The sequence below is a fragment of the Pseudopodoces humilis genome, chromosome 1 (genome assembly GCF_049639895.1).
Source record: "Pseudopodoces humilis isolate 2021_Gansu_Grassland_sample_001 chromosome 1, ASM4963989v1, whole genome shotgun sequence".
NCBI classification, from domain to species: domain Eukaryota; kingdom Metazoa; phylum Chordata; class Aves; order Passeriformes; family Paridae; genus Pseudopodoces; species Pseudopodoces humilis.
Genome location: NC_142200.1, coordinates 41,494,320 through 41,516,068, shown reverse-complemented (window position 1 = coordinate 41,516,068; position 21,749 = coordinate 41,494,320). Strand labels below are relative to the sequence as shown.

At 39.1% G+C, this 21,749-nt stretch overlaps 1 protein-coding gene across 5 annotated transcripts in view; it reads left to right on the top strand.

Moving 5' to 3' along the window:
• Window positions 1-21,749, top strand: part of SPIDR (scaffold protein involved in DNA repair) — a 199,527-nt gene that overhangs the window by 7,933 nt on the left and 169,845 nt on the right. For all 5 annotated transcript variants that reach the window (XR_015771929.1, XR_015771930.1, XM_088051736.1 and 2 more), the window contains exons 3-5: window positions 22-100; window positions 1,574-1,762; window positions 4,381-4,538. Coding sequence is in view for 3 of the 5 variants with exons in the window: in XM_088051736.1 (XP_087907862.1) it covers window positions 22-100; window positions 1,574-1,762; window positions 4,381-4,538 (426 nt within the window). In the remaining 2 variants the exon portion in view is untranslated. The remainder of the gene's footprint in view (window positions 1-21; window positions 101-1,573; window positions 1,763-4,380; window positions 4,539-21,749) is intronic.

The window sequence follows — 21,749 nt, the reverse complement described above, 5'->3', positions numbered from 1 at the left end:
CTCTGTCTCTTTTTAATATAGTCCCAGAGGCCTTCTAGTAAGAAATCCAAGATTAAGAAGCATCTTGGACCACTGTTAACAGCTGCTGAAAGTGCATCTAGTATGTTTTGATTATTTCATCTTAACATTGTCAGATTATTGTTACTTTATTTTGTCCTGTATTGGGGTAGAAGTTGGCTCAAAATACTGATTGATTTCTTCTTCTGTTACTGTAATTAGAAGCTAATTTTGATAAGATACACAATCTCTCACTACTGTGGTGGGGCTCATCTATTCACCCATAGTGCCAGAAATGTATTCTGCAAAGCTGCAGGCACTCAGCTATTGCTTTTGAAAAGGTGAAAGGAGCATCGCTAATGCTGTATATGGTGTGTATTATAGCAAGGATGGGATATTTAAATCCTTCACATTTTTATTAGAAGGGAATGAAAAATAGCCCTTAGCTGTACAGATTGTGAGATTATTCTGTCTTCTTCTAGACAGGCAACCAGGCATGAGAGAACACATATTTTGTAAATATGAGCAATAGATAAAAAATCAGAGTTTTGTCAACCTCCTGCTTTTACAGTCTTCTGTATCCCCCTGAGTTATGTAATATTGTCATTAAAATAAAGAACTCTAGGCAGAATAAAGAGGAGGAGGACTTACTCTTTCTAGTTCTTTCCTTTTTTTTGAGCCCAGAGGAAAAGAAAGAAAGAGGGGGTGGTATTTTTCAGTCTGTATTTCTGCTTGCTCCAGCAGCTGTGCTGCTTCTGTTGGATGTAAGTAGGTGACCTGTTGGGCACTTCTTTTTATCTTTTGGGGTTCTAGATTTCTAAGAAGAACCTCTCTGTGTTGCAGGAGGAGATGTGGTTGTGTTTTTCTCTTCTGGGCCCTTCTGCCTAATTCCAAACGCCCAGTAATCATCTAAATTCCCATCTATAATGTTTCATTAGTGGTAGGAAGTGGAAAATTCTACCTTCCTAGTTCTGTATGCTCTGTGCTAAGCATGAATCCTTTTCTTCTTGCTTTTATGATTAAAAATTATGCAGAAAGATACTTTGAATTAAAAGGTCTTACTTCAAAAACAGCTTTTCTTTGCAACACTTGAGAAGTTGTGTTTTTTTTCCCCTCAGGAAAAAACTGAACAGTAATCTCTCCTGATGGAATACTTTTATTCTTTGTTACTCGTTGGATAGTCAGAGAGCTCCCAAACCCAGAATTCTAAGGGCAGTCTTTCTTTAAACCACTCAGCATTTTACAAGGGTACATGCGGGGGAGTGGAGGGGTGTTAGGACTGTGTGTAGGGGGACTAAATGTCAGACAGTCATGACTTGTCCTCACACTGCTGAAGTACACAATGGTAGCCTCATTGTATAAAACTTTCATTTATTGTTGAGGGCTAAACTGAAAATAATGCATGTATGACTAAGAAATACATGTGAGTTAATACTTCAGTATTAATCTCTGATGCCTAGTAATAGAATTTATAATTTTGCCCATTAAAAATAGTACAGTTTAACTTTTAATACTTCTGAATTTAACAGAACTGCATTTCTGTAACAATCTAACACTTTGCAATATTTTTTCATAGGAGCTGCTGCTGGTGCTGCAAGTTCTAAGGAAGCTGAAGACATAATATGGACCTCTAGTGGCAGTGATTTTTCAGATGATGAAAATAAAACATTGATTCCAAGGTTGCACAGCAAAAAAAGTGACACTTCCAGAGCAGAGGAATCGCCTAACAGACATGATTTATTGTTAGAAGACAGAAGTAGTGAAGGTAAGTTCAAATGCAAGATTTAACAAGAAACCTGTCAATTTCAGGTGCTGCAATGAAAATATTCTTGAGGTCATTCTGACAAAATGACATGATCCATTCCTATTTTGGCTAGATCAGTTGGAAGGTTTGGGTTTTTTTCATAAATTTGATCTAGGTATAGAGTAAGCTCTTAGTATAAATGACGTACCAGAACTTTAAACCTTGGAGTAAAGGAGCACAGTTGTCTGCATCTACTGACTAGGTATGGCAGACTTTGCAGCTGCAGATAGCATCATCTTCTGTGCCATGCATTTTCATTTTGGAACAAGGTCTTCCTTTGCTTCCCCCATTAGCTGCACTATATGAACAGCCATGAGTTTAGTTCTTAGAACTTCCTCTCTAATTCATGGACCAGGAGATGACAGAGGGGAGAAAAATCGATTAAAAAGTGCAGCTGAAGACAGAAAAATCTTTGCTTAATTGGGAGAATGTGTAAGTTGCATTAGAACTTGCTAGGAAGTCTTTACAATGTAAAAATAAGTTAGGTTAACTTTGTAATACTTCAGCTAGATCTGAAATATTACAAATAGACTGGATCCTGGATGTCTGACAAAGCATTCAAACACTGCTGTGAGCTGAACAAATAGATTGACTGATTGATGCCTTTTTGTTTCATGACACTATTTAAATATGCTCCTTAGGCTTGAAGCAAAAATGCAAAATCTTCTTCCTTTCTTCTATAATTTTACCATCTATATAACACTGTCATTGTCTGATTAACCATTATCTGATGGCTATTTTTTGTAATTCCTAGTCATTTTCTTCTTTTCAAAAAGGAAGGACTGTTCATTTCCTGAACTGCAATCTGTTGCTGAGCAGGAATTTTTCTAATTAATACCATTAATATCATTCACTTGTCCCCTGCAAGTATATCTTGCAGGCTTTAATCTTCCTCTTTTTTTTTTCTTTTTTTTTTGAGACAATGCACAGACATATTTTTATGCTTGTAAGACAGCAAAATTTGGTTTCTCTCTGTAATTGAAGAAACCCTGATGTGTTATGTATCTGCTTGAAGGTTACTGAGAAAATCCAATAATTGTCATGTTTTTCTTCTAAACCCAAAAATATCTTGAGAGCACTGGGGAGTAAAAGTACTGTAATTTCCATGTTTTTTGAAGTAGCCATCATATACACTAATTTTAGCATTGTACCCAATGTGCCTGTGTGTGCGTGCATATGTAGGTACAATTGTAGGTGAGGTGACAGTAGGTAAAAGGTAGTTTTTAAAGAGATGTTCCCTTTCGTGTTGAGTTGTGTCAGTACTTCAGTGTGACAAGATAAAATGGATTGCCTTGTATTTCATCAAGGAATTTATACCATTGTCACAAGTTGTGTGCAGCTTGTCACACAGCTTCAAGAGAAACCTCTTTGTGCTACCTGATTGCTGATGTCTAAAATTTCTGATGAAGCTTCCTCATAGTCAGAAACAAATGCATTTGTGTGTGTAAAAGGAGGCAGCACTACAGCTGTGTGCTTGTCTGGATGACTTCAGAGTTTGAAAGGTCAGTATAGAAACTAGTAATTTAGATTACAGTAGCACTGCCAAGTACAGAAGTACAGAAGGTACTTCCACAGTTCCATGGATTTGTACAGATGCCTGGAGCATGGTGTAGGTGCCTTCTTTCTCTGCTGCCTCTCCCTTGTACATGACTATTCCAGTGTTAGAAATATGGCATTTACAAAAGCAAGAAAAGCAACTCCCTAAAAAGCTTTCATCCCTTCTCCTTTGAACATGCTCATTTATGCAAAACACATTGAAATTATCACTTCTCATTACCTTGTGGCATTTGGACCTAAAGGATTGAGGCTGCTGCTGCAGCTCAGGCTTCCATGCCCTTCAGTTTCTTGGAGTTACAAATGGACTTTTGGAGTTGCATTAAATACCACATGATCCTAAGGATGGTGGGAAAAAAGTTCCACATTTCTGTCTGCATCTTTTATTGCCATTGCATTATGGGTTTGTTTGGGACTTTATTTGTTGTTTTTTTGCCTCCATCTTTTCTTATTCCTGTTTCTCTTAATTTGTCCTCAACAATTCTCTCTTTGATGTGCTTAGAGATTTGATTTGCAGACTTGAATATTTAAGCATAGTGTTCTAGGAGATGACCATTTCAACTAGCTTTTTCATTCCTCTGTGAGGGTTACCACTAATAGCAGATGTTAATTAGCACTGTTTAAGGCATTTGCTTAGAACAGTTAATTCTGAACAAGTACACGAGGAAAATCCAATGCAGCTGGGCAAAAAGGCCCCCTAACTAAACTACGGAAAATTAATAATAACTAAACTGAAAGAACACCCTACCTACCTGTGCAGTTAAATGTACCACCTCTTTGCAGACAGTACTTTTTTTTTTTTTTATGTATGTCATTTTTATCCTTCCTCACAGAACATTTTTGGCTAGTAGGATTTAGCTTTTATGAGACACAAAATACTTAAATATAAAGATCAGTTGTACATAGGTAAAAAATAATGTTGCCATTTTTTCCCCAAGGTCAGGATAGCTGTGGTATTACTCTGACTTTGTGCTTATAATAGATGGTGATTAAGAAAAACTCTTTTTACCAATATTCTGTTTTAGATGAATTGAAGCTCATTGACTGGGAGAAGGATACTGATTCCACCGATCATTGCGATGGGTCAGAAAAAGAGGATGGCTCACTAGAGATATCAGACTCGGACTCCTGCACAAACACTAATTCCCTGCCTGCCAAAGAGGAGACTGATGAGCTTTGTAAGGTAAGAAACTGTTCCAAGTTTAAGAAAAAAAGCTGCTGCTATAGTTATGGCATATATTTATATTTGTTTGCATTTGAATTGGGGCAGTGTGAGGATTTTGCCTACCTTATCTTTTCAGAAGGAATGCGGTACACAAGAATTTCAAGGCATTTTCTTTGACTCAAACCTCAAAACCAAGCAGTGCCCCTCACAAAGTTTGGCAGTATGGTCACAGAATCACAATATGACTGAGGTGAGAAAGCACCTCTGGAGAGTGCCTAGTGAAACCCTTCTACTCACATCTGGGCAGCTGAAGCTGGCTGTTCAGGGCTGTGTTTGGTTTGTTTTGAGTATTTCCAAGAGCAGAGACTCCACAAGTTCTCTGGGCAACATGAGCCAGTGCTTGGTCACTCCTAGCAGTAAAGCAGCTTGTTCTTATATTAAAATTGAATTTCTTGTATTTCAATGTGTATGCAAAAAGTCATCAGGTGGGTGAGTTTCTCACCAGAGATGATCATCTGGATTCTCTACAGTCCCTGGCTGCTTGTGACAAGTTGGTGCCCAAGTTCCAGTAGTGTGGTGGGTGAGAGACCATTTCCTATTTCTCTTTATACTTTGAGACTGTGACTATCTAAAAATCCAGGTGTTGGGAATAGAGCATGATGAGCTAAAGGACTACATGCATGACTCCCTTTGCAGTGATGAGGATTGCAAAGCTCCAAAGGGAAAGCTGTATGAACTGAATCTTACTGGCTAAGATATGGTAGCTACTTTTTTTTTTTTTCTGCAGAAAATGTAAGTTTATTTCTAAAGACACATTATGTGTCAACTGTAGATCTTTATTTAGTATCTTATAGTGGACTGATCTGTGTGAAAAGAACTGAGATGTGACGGTACCCCAGGCCAAAGTAACATTTGAAATGGGCTGCACAGAGTCGCTGTCCCTGGAGGTGCTCAAGGAAAGACTGGATGTGGCGCTTAGAGCCGTGGTCTAGTTGACATGGTGGTGGTGGTTGTTCAGATGTTGAATCGATGATCTCAGAGGTATTTTCCAACCCGACTGACTCTGATTTACCCTCTCTCTGGTGCTGGCGGCTGGTGCGGCACCAGGGAGCCCCGCGCAGGCAGCGCTGCCCGGAATGTGGCGGAGAGGCCCCAGGCGGGGCGGGCAGAGCGGAGGGGCCGCGCTGTGGCCCCCGAGGAGCAGCCGGGGGACGGGGCAGCGCTGGTCTGGCAGCCGGGAAACCCCGGCCGGGGAGGTGTGGGAGCGGCCGGGGATCCGTGCTGGAGCAGCCCGGCAGAGGGCACCGCAGGCCCGGGAACCTCTGCCGGCGGGGGCCACGGACAAGGCTGTTAGCGAAGTGGATTATAGCCTTATTGAAACTCGTTTATGTCTCGATTCTGTATGAAAATGTTCGCGAGTGAGTGTGACAGGGAGTCCTGCTCACAGCGGAGGGAGAGCAGTCTCCAGTTTCCCAGGAATCGTCCCCATCGCGGGGTGCTGGGGCCGGAGGGTAGGACGGTGGCTCTGTCCGTGGCCCCTCACCACAAGGGGGACATTGAGGGGCTGGAGCGAATCCAGGAAGGGCAGTGGAGCTGGGGAAGGAGCACAAGTGTGATGAGGAGCAGCTGAGAGAGCCAGAGTTGTTTAGCCTGGAAAAAAGGTGGCTCAGGGGAGACCTCACCCCTCACTTCTCTAGAACCACCTGAAAGGAGGCTGCAGCCAGGTGGGGTCAGACTCTTCTCCCAGGCGACAAGCGACGGGGCCAAAAGAAATTAGCCTCAAGCTGTGCCAGGGGTTGGACATCAGTAAGAATTTATTCACAGAAAGAGTGATCAGACATTGGAAGGGGCTGCTCAGGATGGTGGTGGAGTCACCATCACTGAAGGTGTTTAAGAAAAAACTGGATGTGGCACTTAGTGCCATGGTCTAATTGAACATGGTGATTGGCCATAAATTGGACTCGATGATCTTGGAGTCTTTTCCAGCCCAATTGCTTCTGTGATTCTCTGAAACAGTGAGTCTGGCTGTGGCAACACGTGTGACCTGGCACTCATCAGGATCCTGTGAGTGTCAGTCCCACTCTAGCATCTGTAGCTTAGAGTTCAGCAAGGCTTAGTCAATTTCAAGTTTTGAAAAACTTAATTTATATAGCCCAGGTCCTGGGCTGCAGCATCAGAAGAGGCTGCATGGTCTGCATAAATCTGTGAAAACAGAATTGAGATTTATGCAAGTGGTAAAAAATGTCCTGTTTTTATTACACCAGCATGACTTACCTCAGTGTACATGGAAAGTTGGATAAATGCTATGAGGCACATTCATATTAGTAAATTATGCTCATGAGAGGGCTTTTTGGGATGCAAACATACTGTAATGAAAAGTTTTAAAATCTAACTAGAATATTTATGCTAGTACAAAAGATGTGGGTACATTGGGAAACTGAGGTTTTCCCTACAGATTTCCTCTTCCCCCATCCCAGCTGGGGTGCCACAGTGGGAATTTTGCTGGGTGGTCACCCTCAGCAGAAAAAATTCTTCTGGGAATTCAGTGTATGCAGGAGGGTAAATCCCCAGTGATTGTTCTGCCTGCTGCAGTCTTTGTTTTGCTTTACTTGGGACATGCTGTTTTCCAAGGGAAAAACTGCTAGAAAAAACTGTAGGCAAGCTGAGAGGTTTCCAAGAGAGAATAGAAAAGCACTGTTCACTATAGGAGGTCATTTGCTGTATGAGTATTCTTTTAAAAGGCCTGTTAATTTTGTGGCCTAGTTCACGGTGAGGGAAGGGAAAAAAAAGCCAAATGTTGATATATCATCATTTTTGTGGTATTTACTAAGTATCTAGAATCTAATCGAGTGTGTGGATAATCAGAAGACCATGAAATTTATTTTACGCCGCTTCAAAATATGCCAAATACCAAGAGGTTCTGGAGGTTTAGGATTACTGCCAAAATATCTTTATGGTAGTATTTACTCTTGGTAAGAGTGTTTCTACTGTGAAATCTCTTCCTGCCCCCCCCCCCCCCCCCATATACTAAGATATCTAATTTTAAAATTACTTCTTTTTGGTGATAATTAACTACATAGAAAAGCTTCACGTATTGTTTTGGTTGGAAGATAAGACTCTCGCTTATCTCTAGGCTGTAAAGCTGCAGTCATGACTCAATTTATGTTCCAAGTCCCTGTGCTGTGTCTTTCCTATCAACTATCCACTTCTGATGTGTAAAGCAGCTTGATAAAGGATAATGAGGAAGGCAAGTTGAAGCTGGCCTTGTGGTAGCAGCTACTTTTTGTCTTCAGTTCAAAATTTTTGAAGGAAGCATGTGCAAGATATGACAGGACCATGCTTTATTTTCCTTTAGCTATTTTTAGGGGATGAGAGAGTTGAACTATGTTAGCTTTCATTTGACCTATAAGTGGTTGAATTTTTGGTTAAGATAATGCAGGACAAAGATCTGACAAGGTGATCCCAGATGGTTCTATTCTTGCAGTTCTTTGACTTCCAGTTACTAGTGGTGGATACCTAGGGGAAATTTTTTCTTGGAGAACATGGTACCAAAATAAAGTTCAACCATTAATGTCAGTTTTTCAATGTACATGTTTTCCAAAAGAGCACCATGTAATCCCTTAAAAATTGGAACACTCCATATTTTTATGCACTAGTAGTGACTATATTTTGCCAAACTTGTGTAGAGACTTTTTGTCTCATGAGCTGAAGTTCCACATTTTGTAAGAATTGCTTATCTATGAATTATCTTAAACTTATAAATATTTAAATGCTGGTAATTAAATGAAAATGTGTGATCCTATATGTAAATTTCTCTCTCTTTCCATACTACCTCTGAAACTGGGAATTTTGTCCCTGTGCACTGAGTGGCATCATCTTCCCCACTTGAACCCTCCAAAACACTTAACCCCTTAAAGTAGGCCAGCATTTGTATGGAGTATATAATTTTGGTATCTTACAAGAGTATGGTCTTTTCTTTGTGCCCTCTCTGGTAAATCCACTTTATCAGTTTCTGATGGGTAGCTATGTTTGCTTGCTTTACATGGGGAGCAAGTGAGGTTTATCCCAGAATGGTATGGAATTAGTCTTAGGTATTTGCTTCATAGCATGAATAAAGCTTAACTGGTTAGGCTTAACTGCAGATCCTCTTTATTGCACAGCACACTACTAAGTGCAGTAGACACTTGTCTGCTGATCCTAACTTCTGGTTTGGGTGAAAATTCATCAAAAAGTCACATGGTTAAGAGCTTGTTCCCTTTGAATCTTAGAACCATGGAATGGTTTGGCTTGGAAAGAAAATTAAAGATCATCCAGTTCCCCTGACATGGGCATCACCTTTCACTAGAACAGGTTGCTCAAAGCTCCATCCAGCCTGGCCTTGAACAGTTCCAGGTACATCCCCAAGTTCTCTAGACAACTTTTTCCAATGTCTCACCACCCTCACCGTAAAGATTTTCTCCCTGATATCTAATTTAAAGGTGCTCTGATTCAATTTAAAGCTATTCCTCCTTGCCCTATTGCTACAAGACATTGTAAGAAGTCCCTCTCCAGCTCTCTCATGGGCACCCGGTAGAGACTGGAATACACAGAGAGTGCTAATATCCCTAAACTATTATGCTGAATGAAGACAGACAACTGAAAAAGAGATTTGCCATGTGTTATGTGTTTCAAAACTCTTTAATAAATCCCTACCACATTCTCAGCTCTGTATTGTGCTGCAGTGTGTGTGCCCTGACATCAGGCAATCTGATGTGATACTGAATAATGTGCAAAAAATTATTTTAATGTTGTCCAAAAGGGTTTTTTTTGGGTTTTCCCTGAGTGAAGAACACTTTATTTTAGAAGTCCTTCCTGCATGGATACATGTAGGTCTGTGTCTTTTACCTGAGGCCTTCTGATCTTTCAAATTAAGGTTCATTCAGTTGTTTAGAATGTGGATTTATTACTGTCTTAACCTGGCTCTTTAAAAAAAGCCCTCAAAACAAATTCTGTCCTTCTGTGGCATTACATTGAGGGGGATTCAACATACTTCATGAAATTCTGAAGAGGTCACTTAAAAGATGAGCCAAGATTTGCTGTTATTTCTGGACTTGCTTTCATGTCCTGGCTTTCTTGATCCATTATAATGGTAATTATAACTAACATTGGCTTGGTAATTAGAATTGAGTCTAGAACTATTGTTGTGTAACAGAATTTAAAACAGGTTATCTCAAGGTAGGGAATCATTATTACGGCAAATGGAATTTGTGTCATCCTGTCAGACTGATGACTTAACATGGATAAAGGGTGATGATATGACTGTGTTATTGCAAGCATTTACTTTTGTCAGTTCATTACCGTGTTTTTTTTGTTTTTTTATAATATATTCAAAACACCCACAAGCTCACAATTATTTCTAAATGTGTACTTTATGGAATAATTCAGATTGGAAGCAATCTCAAGATTTCTTCAGTTCAACCTGCACAAGACAGTCTCAGATGCAAGGTCAGATAAGGTTGCTTTGGGATTTATCTAGTTGGATCCTGGGAAACTTGAAGGATGAAGACAGCATAACTGGTCTGGGCAGCATCCTTCTCCCTTCCCTGTCTGTCTCCTCTTTGTCTTTCCAAAAATAGGAGCCTTATTTTTCAGGGTAGAACTGGGCTCTTCAGCTGGGCCTTTTAGGCAAGACCTACAGGTCAGCAGGTTGCAAGTTAGTAGTGGTACAGAAACAGCCACCTTTTGCATTCATGCCTGCAAGGTGAAAGGATTTATACCTGAATGACCAGACAAAACTGTACCTGTGCACCAGCTGCTTCCTGCTGTATCCTGGCTGCAGGGATGTCTCTGCATCTTCTGATACAGGAATCAAGCCTTGAAGCTTTTTTCCGTAGTTACAGACTGTATTTCCCCTCTCAACTTTCTGTTTTCATGATTTGGTCAGATTATCAGAATAGGAAACAGGATGTTTCTGGATGTGCTGTAGCTATTTGTGTTATAGCTAGCTTTTTTTTTCAGTCTGTAGTTAAACAATGACCCCATTAAGTTTAAAACAGGACTGATGACACAAGTTCAGCTAATACCTAAGTGGCTCAGATATTCCTTGCTTTGATAGTTTAAGTTACCTTGGGACTATTTTTCTTTATAATTCCTGGACACATGGGTTCAAATGCCAGTGTGGCTGAATTGGTTCATTATCCTCCTCAAGGACACAGTTACATGAATATCTTGATACACATTATGTGTATTTATGGTGGTGCAAAAATGCCTGAAGTCCTGATGCCCATTTTGAAGGAAGCATCTTTGATCACAGTTTTCATACATACAGGTGCTTTTGTAGGTGATCCACAGTGTCACTGAGACAGAGACCTGTGCTTCTTTGTGCCTAGTTTGTGAAATTCCTGGATGATTTATTAATTAAGTATAGTAGAAATTTCTACTATATATACTTCTATTATATATATATATAAAATATATATTATATTTTATATATACTTCTACTATATGTGCTTCTGTGTAGCACATGCTTAATGTATGAAATCTGATGGATCACAGCACCTATGACAGTGACATAAACAGACTTTAGACCTTGCTGCCTTCAGCTGTTATTTCCAGAGTGTATTTTTATGTTGTTTGAAGTATCAGGCTGCTTGTGAACACTAATCCAACCCCTCTGCTTTGTTTAACTTAAGGCTTCAGCTGAGCCCCATATTCTTTCTTACATGGCTCTGGAGAACAACAGCTTTAAGCACAGCTGACAGCATTGCTATCTTGGCATCCATGTATTGAATGCCCCTCTCTATGTGGTCTTCCCACATTCTCCCTAAGTTTGCCTGGTGTTTTAAACAAGGTTCAAGAGGCCTGTGTTAGCTTTCCTGCAGCTGCATGCCACACAAGGCATCTGCATTTCCTCAGGTCTGGCACCTCTCTGGGGCATGGCTCTTGCCAGCACCACAGAGGATCTTCAGGGGTAACGGGAAGAAGCAAAGCAGTATATGTTTGCCCTGTCAGTGCCCTGATCTCCATCTAAAGAGATGAAGCAAAGAAAGAGGGTCTTGTCTCCTGTTGGTAGCTTGCCTGGTGCTGCATGCAGAAAGAGGCTACAGGCACAAGTGGAGCGTGCACTGCTGGGAGTGCAGTGCTCTCCTTTGGAAGGAGAGAGAGGATATAGCCAGAGGAATTAACAACATTAATAGGAAGTTAAATGCTTTTGTCTTGCTGGTTTATTCACCTCTGATGAGGCTTTCTGTCGTTTGCTCTTAGAGATTTGCTATGGATTTGCTAATAGTTTTGCGCTCTGCAAAGAGTTGTGAGCGCAGTGAGAAAGCTACTGAGTTTTGATTTGTCTGACTTTGTCTTCTAAACTCTCTCAGGAGTCTTCAGGATAAGTTGGAGGAGAGATTGATTTGAATTTGTTGGAATTTTGTTTTTTTAAGAATTGATGGAAGAGAACTTTAGTGGTATGTGTAGGACCAGTCTTAATAATTTCTCATTCTTATAAGTGTGCTTTCTAAATACTGTAGTTCTGGAAGGAGACCTGAACAGAGTAGGTTTTCTAATGGCTTGAATTCTCTAAAAGCCTTTGGTTCGGTCTTTCTTGTGGGCTGTCACAGTGCTTTAAAAATAATTTTATGATCCTTTTGTGACTGGTTCTGTTACCCATTTTGTTGGTTCATGGTGTCAGGAGAGGGACCTAATTTATTGGGGAAAGTAAAATTCTCTTTTATTACCAAGGATGTTTGTTGCAACCAGCTGTGGGGAAAAAAAAAAAGCATTGCATGTCATTTCAAGGTTCCTAGTGCAGTTGCAGCTTCCATCTTTTCACAAATGAATCTTACTGGTGTTGAGGTTTGTGGCAGCAGTATTAGAAAGGTATGCCTTTCTAATGTGTCTGTCTTCAAAAAAATGTATGTGTAATACTGCCTATAAAATGGTTTTCAAGTGAAAATAAGACACCTAAATGTCCAAAGTCATCTAATTCCTGGTAGAACAAATAAAGCCTGAAGTGTACCAAAATCATCCAATTATGCTTGTTTTTAGGCTTCCTCTTATAACGAGTTCCTTGTCAATTTTCACCAAAACAGAAAAGTTCCTTTCGTAGTAAGGGTTAGTATGAAGCAGCTCTTTGTAGAATCTACTGCATTGTGAAGATCTAGAAGTAAATTTAGAATATCTTAGAAAGCACAGGAAGACTAAAGTTTAGAAAGAATTCTAAACTAACCTCAGGGTTATTAAAAACCCCCTGAGGTTTTTCCAGTGTGTTTCTCTTTAATGGATGACACTGCTGTATATCTCTTTAATGGATGAAGCTCTGTCCATATCTATATATGGAAGAAGGCAGTTATGTGGGGTTTTGTTTTGTGGTTGATTTGGGGTTTTGTTTTGTTTTTTTAAGTCATGACACTGTATCTTTAGCTTGTAAAGAATGCAGTTTGATGGTAAGGTATGGGGAGCGTGACTTTTGTTCCTGGTTCCCATTTCAGTGTGGAAGTGTGTTGGATAGATAAGAGATGAATAAAGAAGGGCAGACCAAATGGAATAAAACTGAGAATATGTATAATAGAACTTGAGAAATTAGGGTGTATGAAATGTTGTTGGGCAAGGGGTTAACTTTCTTGGGAACAATAAGAAGGGACTGGGATGGTGTGAAAATGTAATAATGCCTCTCATATCCAGTTTGTCAGGGTCTGTGTCATGTTTGTGATAAGCAGTTTCTATACAAATGTCTGAATCATCTGTAGATGACAATTCAGATTTACAGTTCTTTTGTTATCAGGACACTCGTGTTCCAGACTAACAACCCTGCTGTCTGATTAACCCTTTCTATGGAGATGGTCTCTAACTCCATAGCTGTAATATATTAAAGTATGTTAAAGAGAGTTTTGCCTGCTCTGTAGGAATCTGTTAGCACATTCTTGTGTATAGGCCAGCTGCTCCATCTCTTTTTATCCCCTTTAGGATAACAGTATTTGCCTTCAGATGAGGGCAACAGACTTGACTACCTGCTGGTTTTATCTTTGTCCTCAATCTCTCTGGAAATATGCTATGAAATTGTTACTTCATATGATATATTTCCCACTACTCACAGCTTCAGCCGAGCTTTGTTATTCCAACTTCCTGGGCACATGGAGCAGTTGTTGCACATGGCTGTTGATTCACTGCTCAGTCCCAGCACAGTGGCATTCTTTTTGACTCAGTCCCAGTCATTCTCCTCCCACTCTGTCTCCTCAGCACAGTCACTCTTTCATTCTCTTGTCCCCATTCACCTTCACCTGGCCATTGTTTGGTGTCAGTTCAGTGGTTCTGTCTTGGCTAATACATCATTTCAGTCCTGTGTCACCAACTACTCTCATCTGGTTGCAACTCTTTAGAAACACCGATTGCGGCAAACTTATGCTGTTTTGCAGGTACCTTGACACCTTCCTGTGCATGGGAAAGGGAACATTAAAGCTAAGTGAGAAAACCAGTCTAGAACTGTCTGCTTGTGGAGAGAAGCTTCATTCCGACCTAAATAGTAGTCTGTGAGAAGGGTTGAGGTTTGTTCTGGGTTTTAAATACTCTGAAAGGCTGCTAGAATCACCACAACTTTAAGAATCCCTTAAGCTCGCACACACACTGTACTTGTGGATAGTCACTTTGGTCTTCCCGTTCACAAGAAAAAAGGTGCAGTGGAACTGGAAAAGCTTCAGAGCAAGTTCGTAGGAGCAAAATGTTCAAGAGAATAGAACAATCTCATAAAGAGATTGCTGTGGAGAGGGCATGAAAGAGACCCATGCCTAATAAATAGATAAGAAGTAAACCAAATGACTGGCTACTGTCTCATGCTAGGTGCATCAAGTGAAACTAGTAGGTTGATTCAACATTAAAATAGAGTTGATTCATCCCACTGTATGAGCTGCTGAACTCCTTGTTACAGAATGACACAGATGCTGAAAGATTACATGGGTTCAAGGCTAACTGGACAAACTCAAGGAAGACAAGACAAATCTGTTCAGAATTAAATACAAAGATCTTGCCTCTAGTTGTAGCCACAAACTGGAATCAGGAAGACTCTTCTATGGCAGCACTGCTGCATGCTTGTCCTGTTTTAAACTCTTCCCTAAACATCTGACATTAATCATACATAGCTGGAGACAAAAGTTAGGGAGTAGAATGACCCTTGGTAAACTCCCCTACAGCTATTCCCATGTTTTTGTGCTGTGGGCTTTTCAGCGTCTATGAATTTTGTCCTTTTTACCATCACCACCCTTGGTGCTTCCTTTGCAGAGCAATTGAGAAGTCACATACCGAAAGACAATGTTGCAAATGAGGGTCCACTTGGTCAGTGCAGTGGATGCCCTTTGTAGCTGTGGTTCTCTACCACCTGCTGCTCTGTGTGGCTTCTGCAGGGTGTTCTTTCACGTAGCCTAGTTTATGCTTACCTCATGTTTTTAATAAAGCTTTCTGTACAAACATTAGGCAAGGAAAGGAGCTTTTGAGACAGCATCGATTTTGTAGAGGGTGATGGCTCTAACCAGACTTGTCTAGAGAAGTGTTTAGCTTCCTTGGAGTGAGCTTCAGAGACTTAAGTTTATTTGATTTGCTTGATTAGGTGAGGGAGAAGTGTGAAGGTAAGTCTGGGCTTTTTTATTTATGATTCGTTTTTCAGTTTTTTGGTTTTTTGGGTTTTTTTTAATTTAAATCTTCAATTTTTATGACTAATTGGAAAAGCATAATGTTGGGGTTTTTACACATAAACATTTGAAGTACATTGAGGCATCATGAAAGTAAAAAAAATAATTTGTGTTGCCAAGTTGTGAATCTGGTATGTTCCAATAATAATGTGATTTGTCTAGGGTATGAAGCATTTCAGTATCTTTTAGAATGGGAAAACAGTATAACTACTTGTATAAAAGGAATAAATAAATACCCCAACCTAATAATGCATTATCTGTTTAAAGGCAGAATGTGAAAAAAGACCTTTTATTTGTGACAGTTGCAGATAAAGCATCATGTTGCCTTTTGGCAAGTTCTTTGCAGATTTGTACAGAGAAAAAAAAATATTATGGACAGTAATGTAGCAGTTTTACATAGCTGCTTGTAAAACCAGATTATATAGCTGTATACCAGGACACTTTACAGAAGCTTTGACTTACTTATTCCTCCTTTATGGAGCTCAACAGATTTATCCTTATAATATGGGATATTTGCGGTGTGTTGGAAGGATATAAGTGTTTTTGTATGGTGTATGCTTACTGATTTAAAAAGGAAGGGCCAAAGCATCTTTTTGGACTAAGGAACTGTCATCAGCCTGAGTTTGTAGTAGTTGGAAGAGGAGGAGAAAGAGATATATTTTCTCTTGAATAGTTTATGGGTGGAATGGTGGATTAAAAAATACCAGGTTAAGTAGACTTTTTGAAGGGTACAAATTTAGGATGAGGAAATAAAATAGGACATAATTGCTGTTCTCATGGCTAAAAAGCAATGAGCCAGACAACAGATAAGACTGTCAGTTTGAACAACAACAAAACCAATGTTTTTGCATGAAACAATTCTGAAACAAATGCCAGGAGGGTGATAATTCCCCTCTACTTTGTAACCTTTATATGCACTTGAGTCTAGTTTTCCTACTCAAACAGTAGAGCTAGGTTTGCTCCTTACATTATTATTGACCTGTGGCTTATATTATTTACAATTTAAAGATTCTATGATGCTTTTCTCATCTGAAAAAGCATTTCATTGTTAAAAACCTTCCACTCACCACAGCAGTTGTGGAGGAAAAAGGTAGTTAAGTGGGCATCAGAACAGAGCAGGGAATTCTTTTTTTATTTCTTTTTTTGCATGGCTTTACAGTTTTAGCTAAATGATACCCATACATATTGATGACTTCTCAGATCTAATAACTCAGAGGAAAAATCTGTGGTAAAATCTCTGGTTTTGGTTCTTCAGTATTAAAAAAAAACCTGAAAATATCACTCATGTTGATAATGAATATGTTGAGCTGATTCATCACTTTAACAACTGTAAGTGAAAAATATTTCACTTATCTCCTTAGTGGATCGTCCTTGTGGATGCTGAGTATAAATTTTTAAGTTATCATAGTTCATTTTGTTGGGAGGTTAGTGGAAGAAATCATAATCTGGGAAATAATGGAAAGTAAATAATGGAAATAAAATGGAAAGGAAAACTAGGACATGATTTTATATAGGATTGGAAGGCAACATAACTTCTCTGCCACACTTCTGTGGTACAAGTCACTTTTTGAAGGCAAGAATGGCAGTAAGATTTGAGGGGGAGGAGTTGCACTATGATATTATAAAGTATCCAGCGTGATTATTTGTTGTGTGTATAACTTTGCAGCTACTTTGAGCATTTCTGCTCATACTTTTAATGCAGAAGTTGCTTGTGACTTCAAAAATTTGGTTGTGAAGAAGCAAAACTTTTTACATCCTCTGCATGTGAGTTTCAAATACTAGTCAGCTGTTAATTGTCATCAATTAATTTATAAGGGTTTTGGAAAGTGGTGGTGGAAGTTTTCTCTCTGCCTTGCATGTTCCAGATGCTCTGAACAGTCAGAAGTAATAATGTAGACAATAATCGTTTGCCTTTGACACAGTCATGATCCTTGTCGTCATCACAGAGCCAAAATGTAAGACTGCTGGTGATATGTGTGGTGGTTTATTTTCACATTTTGAGCAGGGAGGGATGATTTAAGAGACCACTGAATGCTAATTTCTGTTGCTTTGTTACCATGCTTTTTAAATGGAAGAACAGCAAATGGATTTAATTTTTATAAGACTTGCAGCCAGTAATTGTAAAAATTCTCCATCTGCTTATTAGCAGCACTGTCTCTCTTTATGAAAAGAAGAAAGATGCTTGTGTTTTCCTGATCTGGAATGAACTGGAATGAATGAATGAAATGTTCTGAAGGAGATTCCCAACTGTTGGTAGTATTGTAAGGTTAAACTGCAAGAAAAATATATTGCAATGTATTTTTTTTGATCAGCACTGTGACTCTTTAAAAATGCACTTCATTGCTTAGGCTCGTTATCTGCCACAAATCCATTGTCACTTCTCATACATTTTGGTACAGTTCTCAGCATAATACTCATTATCTTTTCTGAGATTTCTTTAGATGTTGTAGCAATAGTAAACCACAATGACTTAATCAGAAATCTACGGCTGGTGACCCACCTATGGTGCCTTCCAGTGGCTTTCTTTGCTGACATTAAAAACATTAATTAGAATATAAGAAATTCTACAGTATTACCAGAATTCTGGAGAGTTCAGTTTAAAAGTGATTGGACTTTTTTTTCTGGAGAAAATTATAATTATAATTATTAACTTTGTTAATAATTTAGTTAACTTTATTAACTAAAATAAATATTTTTTTTATAGATAAGTCAAATGATGCTCCCTCGGGAAACCTCACTCCTTAGGAGTGTATCAGAAAAGAAGCATTCACTTGCTTTGTGCTTCTTTGCTTTTTGCACCTCACATGGGCCACTGTCCCAGATAGGGTGCTGAGTTCAAAATGTCTCTGGCCTGACTTGTTCTTGCTGTTCTCACTTGGTTTTCTTCATCTCCACAATTTTTAAATTGCTGCTTTATTGCGTGTTTAAGTCCTCAGCTTCCAGAGCCTTGTTAACATGTTATCTTATGTGGCATTATGCCACTGTGGATGGGATTAAAGCAAAAGGAAGCCCTAGTTTTCTGCTTGCATCTAAAATGAGCAGCAAATCTGATTGGTTATTTCTGTTTAGTGAAACTGAAACTTTGTACCTGGTGCCTCAGTTTCTCTGGCAGGTGTTAATCCCAGTCTCTCTGACAAGCATTAGTCTTAGTCTCTGCAGTTTCTAGCAAGAATAGTGTTTTAATTTCTGCTACGTGAAACCAGATTAATTGCATGCATAGAAATCTAAACAAACAATGCTGGAAAAAGTTGCAAAGGAATTCTTTTGTTTGGTTTTATGAGCTTAACTATTTAGTGTTGGAAAGAAAGGAAACTGTACTGTGGAAAATCAGTACTTGCTAGAAACTCTGAAACTCCACACAGAGGACAAACTAAGATAAACTAGTCCATAATGAATCAGAAACATAAGATTAAAGTGAAGAAGGTGATAATTATGGACATAAATAACAATACATAAGAATGAAATTAAGACTGAAGACACCAATTTGGCATTTTATTTAAGTAAGATGTGAGTACAAATCTGTTTTAACATTGTGAAACTCTGTAGAATCCAGAAGCCTGATGGGTTGTATCACATTGTTTCTGTGGTTAAAATGCGGTCACTACTACAGGTGTGTGTGTTTGTTTTTAGAAAAATACCTCAACCTGCACTAGCTTTTGAAAAAGAAAACACACATACACACATCAACCCGAAGCTGTAATTGGTAAAAATAAAAACAAGCATCTAGAAATATGTTGCCATATGTAGCTGGCAAGGAGCATCACCTCCTTTCCTGCAAACAGTAATAACTTCTATTTAATAAATAGAAAGGTCTCGAGTTTTGTATGCACAGTCAGGTGCAATTTGTTTGCCTCTGTCTATATTTATTGTAACCACAGATGACATAAATCCTGTTGTGTTGCCCTGTAGGTAGCTTGACATTTTTCCTTTCACTCATTTTCAGTGCATTTCATCTGGTAATAAGTAATTTCCAGACCAAAGTGTTGTGAGGACTGACAGATCGGATGTTGTGAAAAAGCAATAGAAATAAAATGCTTCAAGTTTAAATGTTGCAGAAGCTGAAATGCAACACCAGCCTAATTGTGGCATTATCCTGGGTTTACTCACCTATGAATTTGATTGTATCTGTCATGTGCTGCCGCACTTCCTGCTGCTCTGAAGTCATGTTTTTGTGTTGCTTCTGCACTTAACAGCTCACTCTTGTTATGGATATGTCCTAGATTCTTTTCTCTGACCCTCCAAATGGGTATTTTAACTATGTTTAAAAAGGGGTGAGGAGAAAGTAGGCAAACGTGTTAGATTGTCAGGTTCTGCAACATTACGGACAATAAGTGCTCTTCACTTTATTAGCGAATGACCCAATTCTCAAATTAGTAACTTGGCACGATAGCGGAACTACATGATATTTCTGTACTTTTTCAGTATCTGAGTCTTGCTTACCCTTGTTTTTTAGGAGGATGACCAATCTGATAAAATTGTCCTTCATTTAAAATGACAGTGTTGTATTTAAGAAAATAAAAGTATCCCTCTTGCCTGCATTTTTTCCTTACCTGGAGGGTATGTAACTAGCTGAAGTTGTGTGCTGTTGTGGTTGCTTTCACATGTACATAGTTTAACGTGGTTAGAGATGGCTTAGGATTCAGCTGTGCTTTGAAAATGGGATTTTACTATTAAACTTGTGGATAGGTGGGGTTTTATTTTGTATGTTAAATGGAAACATAACATGCTTCAGTGGAAAGTTTTAATTCAAACAGTATATACTAAAGTCAGGGAATGTGTTACTCTGATTTTGGTTCTGGTGCAGCTAATTGCATGCAATCACTTGAGTGTCCCTGAACTGCAAATGAAAATACAGCACAGTTTTATATTCCAGGGAGATGAGGTGGTTTAGGGGAGAGAGAGGGGCAATGGATGGCCTTGCTGGCTTTTGTGGTCAGCTACAAAACACGAGGACTTGTTGCTTTAGCTTTTAGTTATTAGAGATCCCAACTAATTTTATTTTTTTTCATATCCCATTCACAGATTTGAAGGGTGTAAAAACAAACAATTTTTTTGAATACACACTTTAATAACACAATAAAAAATTAATCTCACTCTTTTTTGAGCGAACAGTCCTGTTCATTTACTTAGAGGCTGCGAACCACACTGGGTGTTAGGAAGACAAGTAGCCTGCGTGATTGCGGTATGTGTGTCACATCCTGCCCTCAACTTTGCCCTCCTTGGAGGCTCTGGCAGTCTCTCTGTGGTTTGCCCACTAGCCAGCTGGGAGTGGCTCGAGAAAACTTCTCTAACCTGTGGATCTGGTTCTCGAGCAAACTTTCAGACTTAACAGTATCTTGATGCTCATTGCCAAACCCAATTAGGAGAGAGGCGAGGGTACTGGGGCAGGCTTTCAAAGTTTCACGGAAGACTCAGCTGTAATTTTGTGACAAATTTAATTGTGTGTATTCAAAGCAATGTCGTATGAGGATTGCTGCAGGGCTTTTTCCTCCTTGACAACCCAGTCAACTCCTTTGTAAACATGAGACTACCAAAGAGCTTCCCTTGTCTGTGAAAATCTGCTCCCCATCCCTGCTGCAGGAGTAGTGTTTCTGACTGTGTTTGGAGGGGAATGGGCAGGCAGCTTCTTTGACATTAGAAATATACAGTGTGAATGCCAGCACATCTTTTTTAAATAAATATGAACTTCTCCTTCCATAGGGATTCTTAAAGATAACTATCGAGTCAAGGCATGTCACTGGAAATTTGTGTGTCGTTTGAATTCCCTGTCATTTTTGTCATCAGCAATCTTTGTATTTCTTACTTGAATGCTGTTTCTTCCTGTAACTTGCCAAACTCTGAATTCACTTTCTCTGCTACTTGTGCCTTCTTGGATCTGGAGTCTGACCATAAAAAGACACCATTAGAAACTGAGTCCACTGATTTTTCTTCTGCTCTATGAAAATTTTCACTTATACATGGTTGTGTCAAAAGATTGTAGATTGTTTATAGGGAGATTTAAAATTACTCATTTTTGAGTAGTTCCATTCTCTGCTTTGTCCTGATTAGCATTTGTGGTTTTTTCCACATGTGAATATGCTCTTGATATATCCCACAACAAGGCAAAAGAAAATAGTGTAAGAATTATATTTTTTTTATCTCTCTAGACTGTTTTTTTATTTTAGGATGAAGTTACTCAGAAAATGGCATTTTGAGCGTCAGAAAATTATATACACAAAACATAAACACTTGGCGTCTTCATGAATTTTTTTCACCCTTGGGGAATTAAAGCAGAATTCTTTTCCCTACTGTTAGTGTATTGAAGCTAATACCATTTTAATTTGAAAGGCATAATCAGAGTTCTGGATGGAAGAAAAGGCATTTTGAAACAGTTTCCTGTGATACTGACCAGGGACTCCAGAAAGGGCCTAATTGCTTCCTATGCGACTTTTACTGTCTCTTTGGTTAGCAGATGGTTTATTTCTATAGTTTTAAGTGTGTAATAGTCAAGGTGGAAAATAATCGGTGTAACTTTCACATACAACATGGGCTCAGGATGTTGGAAGGACTGGCCAGAGATGTGGCTCGTCTGCTAGAT